Source organism: Lepidochelys olivacea, assembly GCF_965140295.1.
Source record: "Lepidochelys olivacea isolate rLepOli2 genome assembly, chromosome: 7".
NCBI classification, from domain to species: domain Eukaryota; kingdom Metazoa; phylum Chordata; order Testudines; family Cheloniidae; genus Lepidochelys; species Lepidochelys olivacea.
The window spans coordinates 6289918-6303909 of record NC_140417.1 but is presented as its reverse complement, the minus strand read 5'-3'; the positions used below and the strand labels follow the sequence as shown (position 1 = coordinate 6303909).

Sequence of the window (13992 nt, the reverse complement as noted above, 5' to 3'; positions counted from 1 at the left end):
TAAAAAGAAAAGGAGTAGAAGTGGCACCTTAGAGACTACAGCTCACTTCATCGGATGCATTCAGTGGATTTTTTTTTTCCACTGAATGCATCTGATGAAGTGAGCTGTAGCTCACGAAAGCTCATGCTCAAATAAATTGGTTAGTCTCTAAGGTGCCACAAGTCCTCCTTTTCTTTTTGCGAATACAGACTAACACGGCTGCTACTCTGAAACTTGTCATTATCCTTAAAACCATTCTTCACTGTAGACCTGCCTAGAACATTTCCCAGCCCCAGCTGGACTGGGTGACAGATTTAGAGACACAGCATGCATATCCTTGCAAGGGACAATTTGTTGGTCTTCACATTCATGATGTAAAGTCTGGTGACTTTTGCTCCAAGTTCACAGAGAGTAAAGTAGTTTAAAAGTGCTAGAGAGATCATAAGTAACTTGCCTTTCATTTGATTAGGAGCCTTTAAATCTGACAGTATCTTTCCCCTTCCTGAAATCAGGGGAAAAAAATTAAAGGGACCACCTTAATTTAAATTTGGAGCTCAATTTAAACTAGATTTTTATATAAGGGTATAGATTTTTAAGACCAATGGAAATATTTTGAATTTAAAAAAGAGTCACTGTAATATTTGGCACTGCTGGAAATTAAATGGACTATACACAAACCTGGGGCACATCACTGATTTCAATTATCCTAACTCTGAGAAATGTACAAGAAAACAAACAGCATCAAAAGTGGTAAGTTAATTGAATTTTTAACATTCTTGTGCTTTCAATAAACAAAAGTAAAGCAATGAGTTTGTTTACAAGGACTAGTCGTTGACACTTTCATTTTGCTGTTTTTATTTCTTTTAAAGGGAGAGGTGCTTATTCTCACTCCTTCAAATGCAGTTAATACAGGGTTTCTTTTTCAGATGAACTATTAATCCATGGAGGGATGAACTGATACAAGCCTATCAGAGCTGCAACTATTTTTCAGAAATCTAAAGTAACTAGGTGTAGAAGAACAAATAAGATTTAAGGAATCATTAGATTCTCCTGATCAGCTTTAAGTTGAGAAGGGGGGGGGGGAGTGCACAACAGGGAACAAAGTACAGTGGTAGAGTTTAGTTCACAGTGTGATTCTTGCTGCAGCGTTGAGTTTATTGTAAATCTCTCTCCCTCCTCCCAGGGCAAGGAGTCCTGGCCTAGGTACTGAATCGGACAGGGGTCTTTTCTCCTGGGACACCAGAATCAAAAGCTTCCTTGGAAGGGAAGAAAGTGACATGGGAAGAAAGCAGGGAGGAGCCCTCCTTTCACAGGGGCGGGCTCTGGGCATTTGCTTTGCCGGAGACCGCCCCCCTCCGGTCTGCTGAGCTGGTTCCCAAGAACTCCGAGGGCACCGGCTAGAAAGGGGGGGGGGAGAGGAAAAAGCAGCCCACCAAAAGTGCAGCAGGCTCTTCCCTGTTCCTTCCCGAGCCCCTCTCGCTGCACTATGCTGGTGTGTCCGATCCCCCGTGCGCGATTATTCCTCCTCCTGCTGCTGCTGCTGATCTTCTCTCCGCTGGCCGTTGTGGTCACAGCAGAGCCCAGGGTGAACAAATCGGATGCGAGCGGTTCCCACTTCTAATAAAGTGAAGTTGGGGGGGTGGGGGGGGTGGGGAGCGCTCGGAAGTTTTTCTTCCTCCGAGAAGGAGCCGGGGCGGGGGTGGGGGGTGGAATTAAAAGGGGGGGGGAGGGGGAAGGCTGCTCTCTGCTAAGGCACCACCATGCAGCTAGTGCTGTGGGCGCTGGGATTAGGAACACTCTTTCTGCAGGACCCCTTCAAAGGAGCCACCACAGCACCGAGGAAGCAGAAGCTGCATCCAAGACAAGGTAAGAAAGATGCTTTGGGCGCCCCGAGCTCATTCAGGGGAAGTTTCCAGTTCGTTGGGCTGTTTCTTAGATCTCATTTTAATGGGGGGGGGGGGGGGTTCTACGACCCTGCAGTATCGCTTTCATTGATTTTCTCTTTGCTTGTCGTCAGTTACAAGAACTTTACAAAGTTGTGTGCCTTTCTCAGGCTGTGAAAACACGGTGCACTGGGGCGGGGGGGGCGGGGAAGGTGCCGAAGCAGCTGGACATGGTCTTGTTCTTTTTCCTGAAGCCTTTCTGAAGCTCCTAATAGCCTGAAGTTAGAAGCCCATTTTAAGCGGAGGAAGGGTGCAGGGTTTGGGCAATTGGCACTGGCAGACCCTGGTGGGTTTATAGAAGAGGATTCTTTCTGATGCTGCTGGAGGCAGGGACTGTCCTGTTTTTTGGTGTGTGTTTGTACAGCACCTACCTCCGTGGGGGTCCTGGTCTAGGATTGGGCTCTAGGTGCTCCTGCCATGCATTGATTGGGTTTGTAAGTATGGCTACCTATATCCCTCCCCCCCCCGAAAGTCAGGCCTTGTTGCTTTCATCCAGGATAAGTGTGTGTGAAAAAGCCATGCCCTGCCTGACCTGACAGAGAGCGAGTCTTTACAGGGCATGTGCCTGTGTTACTCTTTGCAGCTCAACTGTTGGAGAAACTACGCGAGTTCGAGATCGTCACTCCCACCCGTGTGAACGAATTCGGAGCCCCCTTTCCCACGCACGTACACTTCAAAAGAAAGAGACGAAGTATTAACTCTGACCCTTGGGCCACCGACGCCCTCTCCTCCTCGGCACACTACAGGCTTTCCGCCTTTGGGGAGCAGTTTCTACTCAACCTCACGGCCCATTCTGGATTTATTGCGCCACTTTTCACGGTCAGCCTCCTCGGAGAACCGGGGGTTAACCAGACCAAGTTTTACACCCAGGAGGCCAGCGACGTTAAGCACTGTTTTTATAGAGGACATGTGAATACCCAGCCCCAGCACACTGCAGTCATCAGCCTGTGTTCAGGGATGGTGAGTGACTTCCCCTCCACCTTCCTTCCTCGCTGCGTCTAGGGATTTTCCAGGTCCGAGCTTGGCCTCTTAAATCCTTATCTCCCAGGTGTTTGTGTTTACACGAAACACCTTGATGCGGAGTCCTCTGCGCCTTTAAAAACTTGCCATGGTTTACCTCCTGTTGCCACACAGCTTCTCTGGCTTAAAGAGGAGTAAAACTCCGCTCCATAGGGAAAGTTTTTTTTGGGGGGGTGTCCAGGAGCTCACTGATTGTCACGTGCCCCGGTCCCCTCTGCTTTCTAAGCCGGGACGATCTTGCCAGGGGCTCTCCCCTGCCAGGGGCTGGGTCTCCGGTTGCAAAGGAGCCAGGGCAGTAACTGAAAGCCCCCGAGTGACAGCGGGATGCGAACCCGGAGCCTCTCCTGGGGCTTCGGGGAGGGGCTGCCCTGCTTTCTGTGAAGGTCACCGGGGGCAGGGACTTTTTCACACGCCGGTGGCCAGGAGCGGAAGCAAGGAGGTGGGGTCACCCCGGGGGCTGCTCACAACACGAGCCGGTGCCTCCTGACCGGACGCCAGCAGCATTTAAGGTGGAGCAAGCCACCCGGGGTCTGGGGGGGGGAGACCCCCGTTCTGCCCCCCCCCCCCGCAATCACACCTCGAGTGAAACCCCCGCAACCCAGGCCTCTCTAGCCCGGTCACCCGACGGGCGAGCGGGCCTGGCTCGCAGGAGTCGCAAAGGTCTGGCCGTCCGCTCTGCCCGCGAGGAGTAGAGCTGGGGGGGGCTCGCAGCCAGGGGCAATTAAGCCGCGTCTGCCCCCGACCTGGAGGGAAGGGCTGCGGGCGCTGGATCCCTGGTGCGGCACCCCCCAAAACCCCGGCAAAGCTTGCAGGTGTTGGGGGGGGGGGTGTCTCCAAACTTCCACTGCTTTCTACACCTGACTCCTTCAGTCCCCGGTCCTGGCAAAACTGCCACCCAGTGCGGGAGGGGGCTTCGGGGGCCAGTCCGCCAAGCTCTGCCACCCCCCCCCCCAATTCAGTGGGAAAGAAGAGAAACCCCAAACCTCCGCAGCAGGCAGCCGGGATCCAGAATACTCACCGGGGCGGCCGAGCTGCGCTGCCCGCTGCTGCCGGGGAGCCCCATTGCAGCCCCCCCCCCCACTTCTGCACTTTCCCAGGGGCTGTGCGCTCCCGGCAGCGTCCCCTGGTTGTTGCCGTGCGGAGTTTGGTGGGCGGAGGCGAAGGAGCCGGGGCGGGAGCTGCAAGGAAGCCCAGCAGCAGTCAGTGCCCTGCCTGCAGCACGGGGCCTGGGGGTGTTTGCACCCTCCCCCCGGCACGCCTGTGAGCCGCTCCCCAGATTGAGATGGGGGGGGATTCAATTCCCCTAAACCCCACCAGCCAAGCGGGCCGCCTCACGCGCTCGCTCTCCCTCCCGTCCCGGGGACGACCTTAAGGAGGTGCAAGGCACTTGGCCAGTCCCGAGCCAGGTCTGCTGGGGATTTAAGGAGGCCGGAGGAGATGGCAAGACGCCTTCTCCATCCTCCCGGCTCCAGCCTGGGGAAGGCGCTGTGGGAGGGAGAAGGCGCCAACACAAACAGCTGTGCAGGAAGCTTGCAAGGGAGGAGGGCTTGTCTGGCTGCTTTCCCCTGAGCTGGGGCTCATTCCCTGGGAGCTGGGCTAAGCCAGGGATGGAGGCGGCTCCAGGAGCATAGGGCAGGAGCCCTGTGGGCATTCTGGGTGCCCTCAGCTTGCCTGGGGGGGAGCTTAGCCATGAGTAGGGAGCCCTGTCCAAGGATGATCCTGATCCGTCTTTGCTGGGGGGGCGGGGGTGACCCGTGGGAGACTGGCCAGGGCGGGAGTTAGTCCAGAGCCCTTGGGCACTGTGTTGATACCTTCCATCTCCTGGGCAGCCTCCACCAACAGCCTTCTCGGTTAAAGGGGTTGCCCAGGGAGAATGGGGTGCAGCTGCTGCCTGCCCCCTTTTGGTCCCGGACCGGCTGCCGCTAGCATACCTGTCCCGGGAGAGGTAGGTGGATGCGCTTTGCGGAAGGCCAGGGTGCATGTGTCTTGCGTGGCCGGCAGCTGATGCTCAGACCTGGGATTGTGCTCAGTTCGCTTGAAGTACCTGCCTCTTGGCAGGAGGTCAGACTAGCTGACCCTTGTGGTCCCTTCTAGCCTTATGGTTCTACGGTTCTACCTTTTTGTCCGATGGTGTACTTTTGCCTGGGAGTGGCATTCCCCATGGCCTGCTCCACAGTCATGTGGGCTAGAAGCTTTGATATCCTCTCATGGGCAGTATCTTCACCAGGTGAGTTCCTCCAAGCTACTGGATGCCACGCTCAGCTTGTCTCTGCTCAGAGTTGTTCTTGGCATATTTTATGTATGAGAAACAGAGAGGGCAGAACATAATAGGGCCCACCTCTGCCCGAAGATGCACTCCAGCATCTCCCATTGAGATCAGGAGTAATTTTGCAAACATCTCTCAAGGAAGAACTGGATCTAATATGTGTCCTCTCTTCACACAGGGCTGAATTCTACTCCTGGTGGGTATTCGTGGTGTAAGTTACTAATCTCCCAAGTTTTAATGGGAATAAAGTGTACAGAGTAAAGTGCTACTCAATGGAGCAGAATTGGGCCCATAGCTTTCAGCCACCGCAGGTGTAGGGGTTGCTTGCCAATCTGAACATGGTTAGAAAGTGTAAATGCCCTAGAAACTTCTGCATGTTACCATGTCCGTTTTATATGGTAATTATGTAGGCCTAGTCTCTAGCATGCTCCCACTGGAAGCTGACCACCTGTCTCTCTCTTCGCTCCCAGCTAGGCACATTCAGGTCTCACGATGGGGACTATTTTGTAGAGCCGCTGCTGTCACCTGATGGACAAGAGTATGAAGAAGAGCACAATAAGCCACATGTGGTCTACAGACACACTGCACCTCAAAAAGACTCACCAGGGGAAAGGCACACTTGTGATACTTCAGGTATTCCTTTGACTACTCCCCATACAGTCACTTCCATGATTCTGCATTGCTGAATTATAAACCATTTACTGTGATATGGGAAAGGACGTTGGCACTGTTTGGGCTAGAAGTAATTGTGGACGTGCAGCGAAGGGGCTGTTGTGAATATCTAGGTGTGGTGCTCTTTGCTTTGGGGATCATTTGCTGCTATTGTTCAGGTGAGGTACATCTTGTCTTTGACTTCTAACTTCAGAAGGTCAACCTTAAGGCCAAATTCTACCACTTCCATTGCCACCGTTGATCCCAATCGTGCCTACTGTGAGGTAAAGTAGTCATCTCTGAGCTCTTGTGCCTTAAACAGCTTCTGTGTCTGTACCACCATACTTTTCTTCCCTCCTAACCATAAGCTCCAAAATACACAATTTTTCCTGCACTTCAGCTGAAACTCATTTGTGCTTTCAACTTGCGTCATCTTGCTTGCAAAAATTCCTTCCATCATGGTCTTTCTAGGCCCCATCTCTCCTTACCTGAATTGGTCCAAAATGCAGTGACTAGTCTCTTCTCCCAACCATTCCTCTTCCTTGGCAGAGGTTACTTAATGTTTTCACTAATTAATTTCTTCTTGGGTCTCCTGTTTTCTCCCCATGTTCGGGCGCCACTCCTTGGCGTACTAAATCTACAGATGCCTCTTGTGTGGTATATTGCAACCTAAACACTGTGGGCATGAATCTGCCAACCATTCTCAGGCTGAGTGGTATGGTTACTCTTCAAGTAGGTGGGGTTACTCATGGAGTAAAGGTATGATTTGATGTGAGTAAAAGCCGCAGAATCTGGCCGCTTGTATGTGTTAGCATGTACACAGTGAAAATCTGCTTTGGACTGTTTTGTGATGCGTTTGTATTGTATTAGTGCTCTACAGAATTACACTGTGTTTTACACTTGTGGCTCATTGAGGGAGGGAGGATGTAGGCAGTGGTTTTGCAATTCAAATGTAAGTCGATATAGTTAGACCTGGTATGTGACACAGTGATTCAAGGAGATGTCCCAAGGCACTGATCAAAGACCAAGATAGATTTCATGGTAATGGAAGCATGGTGGTACACACACGTGTACACACGTTGGGGGGGATAATGGTACATCTCACAAGGCTTTTATTGTTTGTTCTTCCAAGGGTTGCTGCTGGACTATGCCACTCTGGTTTCTCTCTTCCAGCTGTTTCTGCTCCCTTCTTTGAGATCAGATGCAGGAGACTCAGAACAGTTGGAAAGAAACATGGAATCTGGCACAATTCACCAGTAACCCTTGGAGGAACGGACCAGCAGATCATGGAACCCATTGAATCAAAGGTAGACGGAAAGGCCCTGAAAACAATTTAGGGTCTTTCCCTTTGTGCAGTGATCATAAATAGTTCAACCTTCTGACGCATCTAATAGTTTCAGGCCAGGTGTTCGTGCTACACTAGCTTTCTCAAGAAATCAAGCTGTATTATTCTGCTTAATTATCCAGGTCTTTTTCTGTCCTCTGCTAATCTGCTGTGCTTCCCCTTTTCCTTTGCTGCTTGTTCTTTATTGCTCCACACGGTCTGGAAAAAGAGAAGCCCAATAAGTTAAAGCTCTGTCCAAATAATAAGGTTCAAAGGACCCAAAATCGGCAGCATGTTTCTGCCCGTCCCCCATTTCTGGTTCAACAATTTTTAAGTGAATCTTGTGCTGGTGACAGGTGCTGTGTTGTTAACTCTGGACATTGAAATAGCAGCGAAAGCACAGGGTGTATGCACTTCCTTCCACTGGCTCACCCATATTCTTCCACCGCCATCACCTCTAGAGGCAAGAGAGTAGCTCAGATGGCTTCAGGGAGAATGTGAAGCCCAGCAACATTTCTCAAGTTTATCTTTAGGAGTCAGTTTGGAGCCACCTTTGGGCAAACTGCCGCGTTCACATAAGCCGGGGGAAAAGGAAATGATCTCATTAGAATTTATGAGCTCAGTTGCATTGTACCTGAGATCTGTAGATGACATTAAATTTATACTGTGGCTGCAGCCAACATGTGAAAAGTCCATTTGTGCTGCAAGTTAATGGGGAAACCGGAAATCCGCCCAAAGCGGAAATTCAACCCCAGGAAAGACGTAGACCCCAAACCTACAATGAGCGTTGCGTGGGCAGACCCCTTTGCAGGACTGTGGCTTTGTTAAATCTCTCTCTTTTAGAGGCTCTTGCGCCCAGAAACAATTTCCGCATGACAGGCAAGCTGAGGGCACTGTACCCAGCCCCTGCACACTGCACAGCCCCTGCCGTATGCTCCCGGAGCCGCCTCCATCTCTGGCTTAGCCCAGCTCCAAGAGTGTTCTTAGCATAATGAAGTAGTTGTAGACATCTGTCAGCGTCTGCGAAAAGTTTTTCCCCCTGAGGTATGATTGATGGATAAAGTAGGGGCTTTCATTTCCAGCGATCTCCATGAAGCATTTATCATTACTCTTATTAGTTTTCACTTGATCAGGTCAGCTAGGGAATGCAGGCATATTTGTCTTTTGGTTCTGCTACATTTTAATTAGCAGTTTCTTATACAGTAGCTGCGTTTTATGCTTTTTAGATAAATGCAGTATAGGCTCTTGTGACCACGACACAGCTTTTCTGCCATACAGGTTACTGGACTAATGATGTGTGTTATAATAAACTATTGCCCAGGCTTTGCTGTTGTTCAGTGTAGCGAGCTGTTGTAGTTATGCTGAGGTCCTGGGTTATGATGCTGTTAATAGCAGCTTCTCCTTGTTCTTTCACTGTTGGCCTGTCCCATATCCTTCTCTCTGTGTCTTGCTTCCTGCCAGAGTAGATCGGGAGTTAAGAGGGGGACTTTGTACCCTCACTAACCCTTCCCTTCCTTCGGCCATCACAATAGAGTCCCAGAGTTTAAGGTGATCTAGTCTGACCTCCTGTATATCACAGGCCAGCAACACCTCCCAGCACATGCACACTAAACCCCAAAGCCAGAGTGAGACCGAAGTATCACAGCTTTCAGGAGACTAGACTTTTCTGTGCCAGAGAATAGGAGGCACCAGTGTCCAACGCACCCACAATATCAGGGAAATGGTTAAATGAGATCTACCCAGATAATCCTGGCGAGTGACCTACACCAACACGCTGCAGGGGAAGGTGAGAAACCCCCAAAGTCACTGCCAAGTTGACCTGGGGAAAAATGCCTTCCTGACCCACATTTGTTGATCAGTTAGACTCTTGAGCGTCTGAGCAAGGACCAACCAGCCAAGCCCCTGAGAGAGAGAATGCTTGGTGCCAGCTCAGAGCCCATCCCACCCAATGTGTCATCTCCCTCTGAGGCCATTCCTGATGCTTGAGAGGAAGGAGTTAAAAACCCGTACACTAGGGGAAAACATCCCTTCCTGACCCCTGCAGGTGACTGGCTGAAACCCTGAAGCATGAGCTTTCAGAACATAAGACATAAACTGCAAGTGAGCCCCAGGGCTGCCTCCTACCATCCTCCTGTCTTACAGTCGCACTCATATATTTTTGTCCAGCTCTCTATTAAAACTAATAAAGTTGGTTGCCCCCAAAACTCCTATTGGGAGGCTGGTCCAGAACCTCGCTCCTCTGATGGTTAGAAACCTTCTTCTGATTTCCGCCCTGAATTTGTTCATGGCCCACTTATATCCATTTTTTCTTGTGCCAAGCTGTCCTTTAGCTTAAGTAGCCCTTCACCCTCCCTGGTATTTACCCTCTTCCCTCCCCCCACTCCCATGTATTTATAGAGAGCAATTCTATCCTCTCTGATATTTATTTATTTATTTTATTTTGCTAAACAAGCCAAGTTCTTCCACTTTCCTCTCCTAAGATTAGGCCCACCATTCCCCTGATCATTCTATAGGCTGTTTGCTGTGCCTGTTCCAGTTTAAATTCATCTTTCTTGAACATGGGGTGACCTGCTGAGGTTAATTCCTCCACTGATTTATACCCCCCTAGGCTCTGGCACAATAACTAACTAGCTAGACTTGCTTGAACAGCATTTAAAAAATGAAGACTGGCCAGGGTGGATTTTAAATACCACTAGGGGGCGCTGCTTAGACATGCTACCCGTAGTAGCCCTGCTCGCTCTCCCTGCTTCATGCCAGCAGAGTGTTCCCACAAAACTCTCCCCTAGGTCCCGATTAGCGAGGTGGAGATTGAGAGTTTAAAAAAAGGTCATTTTAATTCAAAAAAGGAGACTGCCCACTGAAGGCGGAGAGCTGAGCTTCCTGAGTTCAATGGAGGGAGGGTCTGCCGCTGCTGTCGAAAGGAATGAGAATCAGTATTATAATCACTTGAGAGATCACCCAATGGACTTGATGATAACTGTACGCTCACCAGTGTACACTCGCAGGTCCTAAGGCAAAGAAGTTCTGTAGATTCATAGATTTCGTGGTCAGCGGGGAGCACACTACGACTATCTAGTCATGACACAGGCCGGGAAATCTTACCCATAATTTCTGCATCAAGTGCACAACTTCTGATTGAACAAGAGCATATTGTTTAGAAAAACATCCAGTCTTGATTTAGTCCAGCTATGGGTATTACTTCACGGTCACTATATAAATAAACCAGTTTGGTTCATCTCTCATTCCATTCCCAGAGGGGGTTGGATGAACGTGACTTCTAACATATTCATTTTTTTCCAAACACACCTGTATGCTTGTACACATCACACAAACTAATTAGTTGTGCTTATATCTGTGGCTTTCCCCTTCCAGCCTACTGCCTCTATTGAAATTTTTAATTTCATAGAATATCAGGCTTGGAAGGGACCTCAGGAGGCCATCTAGTCCAACCCCCTGACCAATCCCCAATTTTTTGCCCCAGGTCCCTAAATGGCCCCCTCAAGGATTGAGCTCACAACCCTGGGTTTAGCAGGCCAATGCTCAAACAACCCATATGATTTGTTGCTTTCAGAAAGTGAGGGATAGGAAGCCAACCCCTTCTGTGCTGTAGGGTTCCTTATTTCTCTCCGGTGTTTTCTTTTCATCTTTATCTGTTTTTTGCTGCTTACCTTTCTTTCCTTCTCTCTCTTATATCTCTCCTGAGGTGTGTTTTTGGTCAGTTTTGGTTAATTTATTTCTGATCTTTTGCTAGTATTATCCATTCATGCTTTACAGATTGTCTGAAGCTTTCTGTTATAATTCTACCTATCTGCTATGTTTTGTTTTCTCCATATTGTTCTTGCTTATTATTTAGTCCCGATTTGTCCATTTCTTACAGCTTTTACTACAAACCCCTTGCAACAGTTATATTTTGAATTAGCTGTTTCTGTTCTTTCCTCCTTCGCATCCCAATTGTGTTCTGATATCTATCCTCTTACCACGTGACCTTTCATTATGCTTTTTCTGTTTTCTTTCCAGCTTCACATTTAAAAAAACCCAAAAAATCTTTAGCACAGACTCTCCCAGCTACACCTCGTTTTTCCTTCAATTTGGCATAACAGACTCAGGCTGTGGCTGAAATAGATAAGAAGCTTTTTCTCATTTGTAGGAACAAGGATCAAATGTGAGCACTGGCTGCTGACCCCACTTTCATTGCTAGGATAATAGGCCCCTCCCACTCATTTGCCTGGGGATTGGGAAATAGCTGCACTGGGTTTTGGATGGCAGTCACAAGTCATGTTGAGGGCTAGCTCTGTAATGACATTTGTTAAAGCAGAAGCATCCACCAGGGCAAAACTCTCCGATGAAACAGCGACACTCACCTCATTGGTGTGACACTGATAAGAAGATGATCAGAGTCCTCCCCATCTTGAAAGAGAGCCAGGAAAAGGCCGTCCTGCTATTTGTATTATGGTGGTAAGAAATGAGAGCAGTTCTCAGGTTAGTGCAGGACAGAGGAGCCCTGGGCTGTGGGAGAACAGGCAGAACTTGCTCCAGCAGAGCCCCCTGCAGACACGGACTGATAAGAGGAGGAGAGGAAATACTGTTATGTTGCAACCTTTTCTGCTCAGTTTCCACAACCCTACAAGTCCCCAAGCTTTACTTGCACCAACGCTCCTTAGGAGCCGCTCTCGAGCGTAGAATATTCTAGCACCTCCTGAAAGCGAACGCAAAAGTGTCACAAATGCGAAGTCCCAAATTCTGACCTGCGTATTTCGACTTAACCTTCTAAATTCCTGCTTGGCTGTTTAGCTACAGTGATTCAGCAAACAGAAACGTCACCACTCGACTTGGATAGCTAACTCCCAGAGCACCAAAAAACAAACAAGAACGTTCCGAAGACATTCGCTAGCTCTAGCATCTGAGAACTTCTCATTTGAAAAAGGTGAAATGCAAAGTAACTGTGAATTATTTGCTCATCTCTTCAATAGAGAGGCAGCTTTTGCTGCAGTCATGCTGAGTGTCGTCCTTATCTCATAGGACACTGACGCTTCCCAGACTTCTGGCCCGATGAATGCCTGCAGTTCCCAAAGGTGAAGGCTGTTGAATGTACGGTTATCACATTGATATCGCATAGCTCTATTGGATTCAATCAGTTTATATCATAAGTGGTTCTATACCCTAGTCCACAGAAGTAACCTATTACTGTGTAGACCGAATATTATGTGGATTCTTTTTTTTCCTTGAAAAATGTGTCCTTTTTTGATGATGCCACAAGAGTCATGGTGCAAAATATGACTCGCTGTGCAGCTGACGCACATGACACTGAAATAATCAGTAACATGTCACCGATTCTCAGATACATTCATGAGTAATTTGTAATACATTACACTTTCAAAGTAGCTTTTAACGGTCTGTCCTGCTGAACATAACACTGGAGAGTCACGTAGCGTCCTGGGGCCATTTGTACTCTGGCCTCCACTACCAGATCGCTGTACAATTAAGCCTGGGTTAATTTTGGACCTGATCCTAGATGATGCCAAGCACCTGTAATGTGCCGAGCACCCTCCATTCCCATCATCCATTCTGTTGTAATCTCTCTCCCTGAGATTACTGGTGGCGCTCCCTTGATATGGGCAGGAGTAGCTACAGTCAGGCCATTCCCATGGGCCTGTGACTGCCCCTCCTGAGTCTGCTGGAGCCTGGATTTCTAAAGTTTATGGGCCTGCTGCAAAGCCCATATTTCCTCACAAGCTTATAGGGAGGCTGGGGTTCCACAGGTGAGAGGCTCAGACTGAGGGATGACTAGGTGGGGGCCTTGTCATAGGAGAGGGTAGAGGATCTTCCGTTTCCTTTGTACAGGAGAGACTGTAAACCGGTGTTTGTGCGATGGGAAACTGGGGTCACAATATTTGATTGTAAGATTTTTATGATGGGGTGTGTTCAACTTTAGGATGTGCCTCAGGCTGCGGCTAGCCACCCGATACACACAAAAGGTGTGTGTGTGAAAGAGAAAATTAGTCTCGTATGCCAATGAAAGATCTTTAAATGGACACCTGATTCAGGGTAATGAGATTATATGTGACTTGTTAGAGTCCAAATCTCCCCTTTCCTGGCATCCCCTACCCCTGCCTCCATATCTCAGGATTGTGTCTCTTCCCACAGGATCTTTCCTCATCCCAACCTTACTCATCCCTCTCAATCCCACTCATCCCTGAGGAATCATTCCCATCTCTGCTTCTGTGTTTCTAGCTTGCAGTATTGTTGTGAGTCTCACAATATTGGCTGTGTGTTTTAAAGCCCCAGCTCCTGGAGTCCTGTGACTAGGTGGCAATCTCAGCTTTCCTTTCTTACAGAAGTAAGCTTCTGGCCCTTGTGGCTGTGAAGAAAAGCCTGACGTGAACCCAGAAGGCAAATAAAAACATACCTCCCAATGGTTCTAGTGGCTAAAGCAGGGCGCAGTGTCATTCAAATTTGGCCCAGCTGCCTCTCCGCAGGCAGAAAAAGAGGGGCAGCTGAACCAAACCTGAGTGGTGCCATGACCCTATGCACCAGGTTGCAATACCACTGGGTTTGGGAGCCCTCTCAAATGGGGGTCAGGCCCAACCTGCCCCCTTTTCACAATGCCCCCGCCCAGGTGGCCTGAATGCCGGAAACATTCCCAGCTTCAACTGTGACAAGGGCCACATGGGGGTAAAAGAGGGACAGTCCCGAGAAACTCGGGACTATTGGGAGGTCTATAAAAAGACTCCAACCTTTATTATTTTTAAGCCAACCCCATGACTGTGTAGGGCCTGACTCATGAGTTTTGGCAGGAGTGCCCCAATAAT

The 13992-nt window shown here is 49.1% G+C and overlaps 1 protein-coding gene across 5 annotated transcripts in view; it reads left to right on the top strand.

Moving 5' to 3' along the window:
* Positions 1 to 1381: 1381 nt before the first annotated feature.
* The window catches only part of ADAMTS9 (ADAM metallopeptidase with thrombospondin type 1 motif 9), a 141401-nt gene continuing 128790 nt past the window's right edge, over positions 1382 to 13992 (top strand). For 2 of the 5 annotated variants that reach the window (XM_084633185.1, XM_084633184.1), the window contains exons 1-4: positions 1393 to 1564; positions 1788 to 1845; positions 2506 to 2882; positions 5679 to 5841. In XM_084633185.1, coding sequence (XP_084489311.1) covers positions 1466 to 1564; positions 1788 to 1845; positions 2506 to 2882; positions 5679 to 5841 — 697 coding nt within the window. In that variant the 5' untranslated portion in view covers positions 1393 to 1465. Of the gene's footprint in view, positions 1565 to 1787; positions 1846 to 2505; positions 2883 to 4763; positions 4888 to 5678; positions 5842 to 13992 lie in introns of those variants that run through there. The other 3 variants (XM_084633186.1, XM_084633187.1, XM_084633188.1) reach the window with 3 other exon arrangements.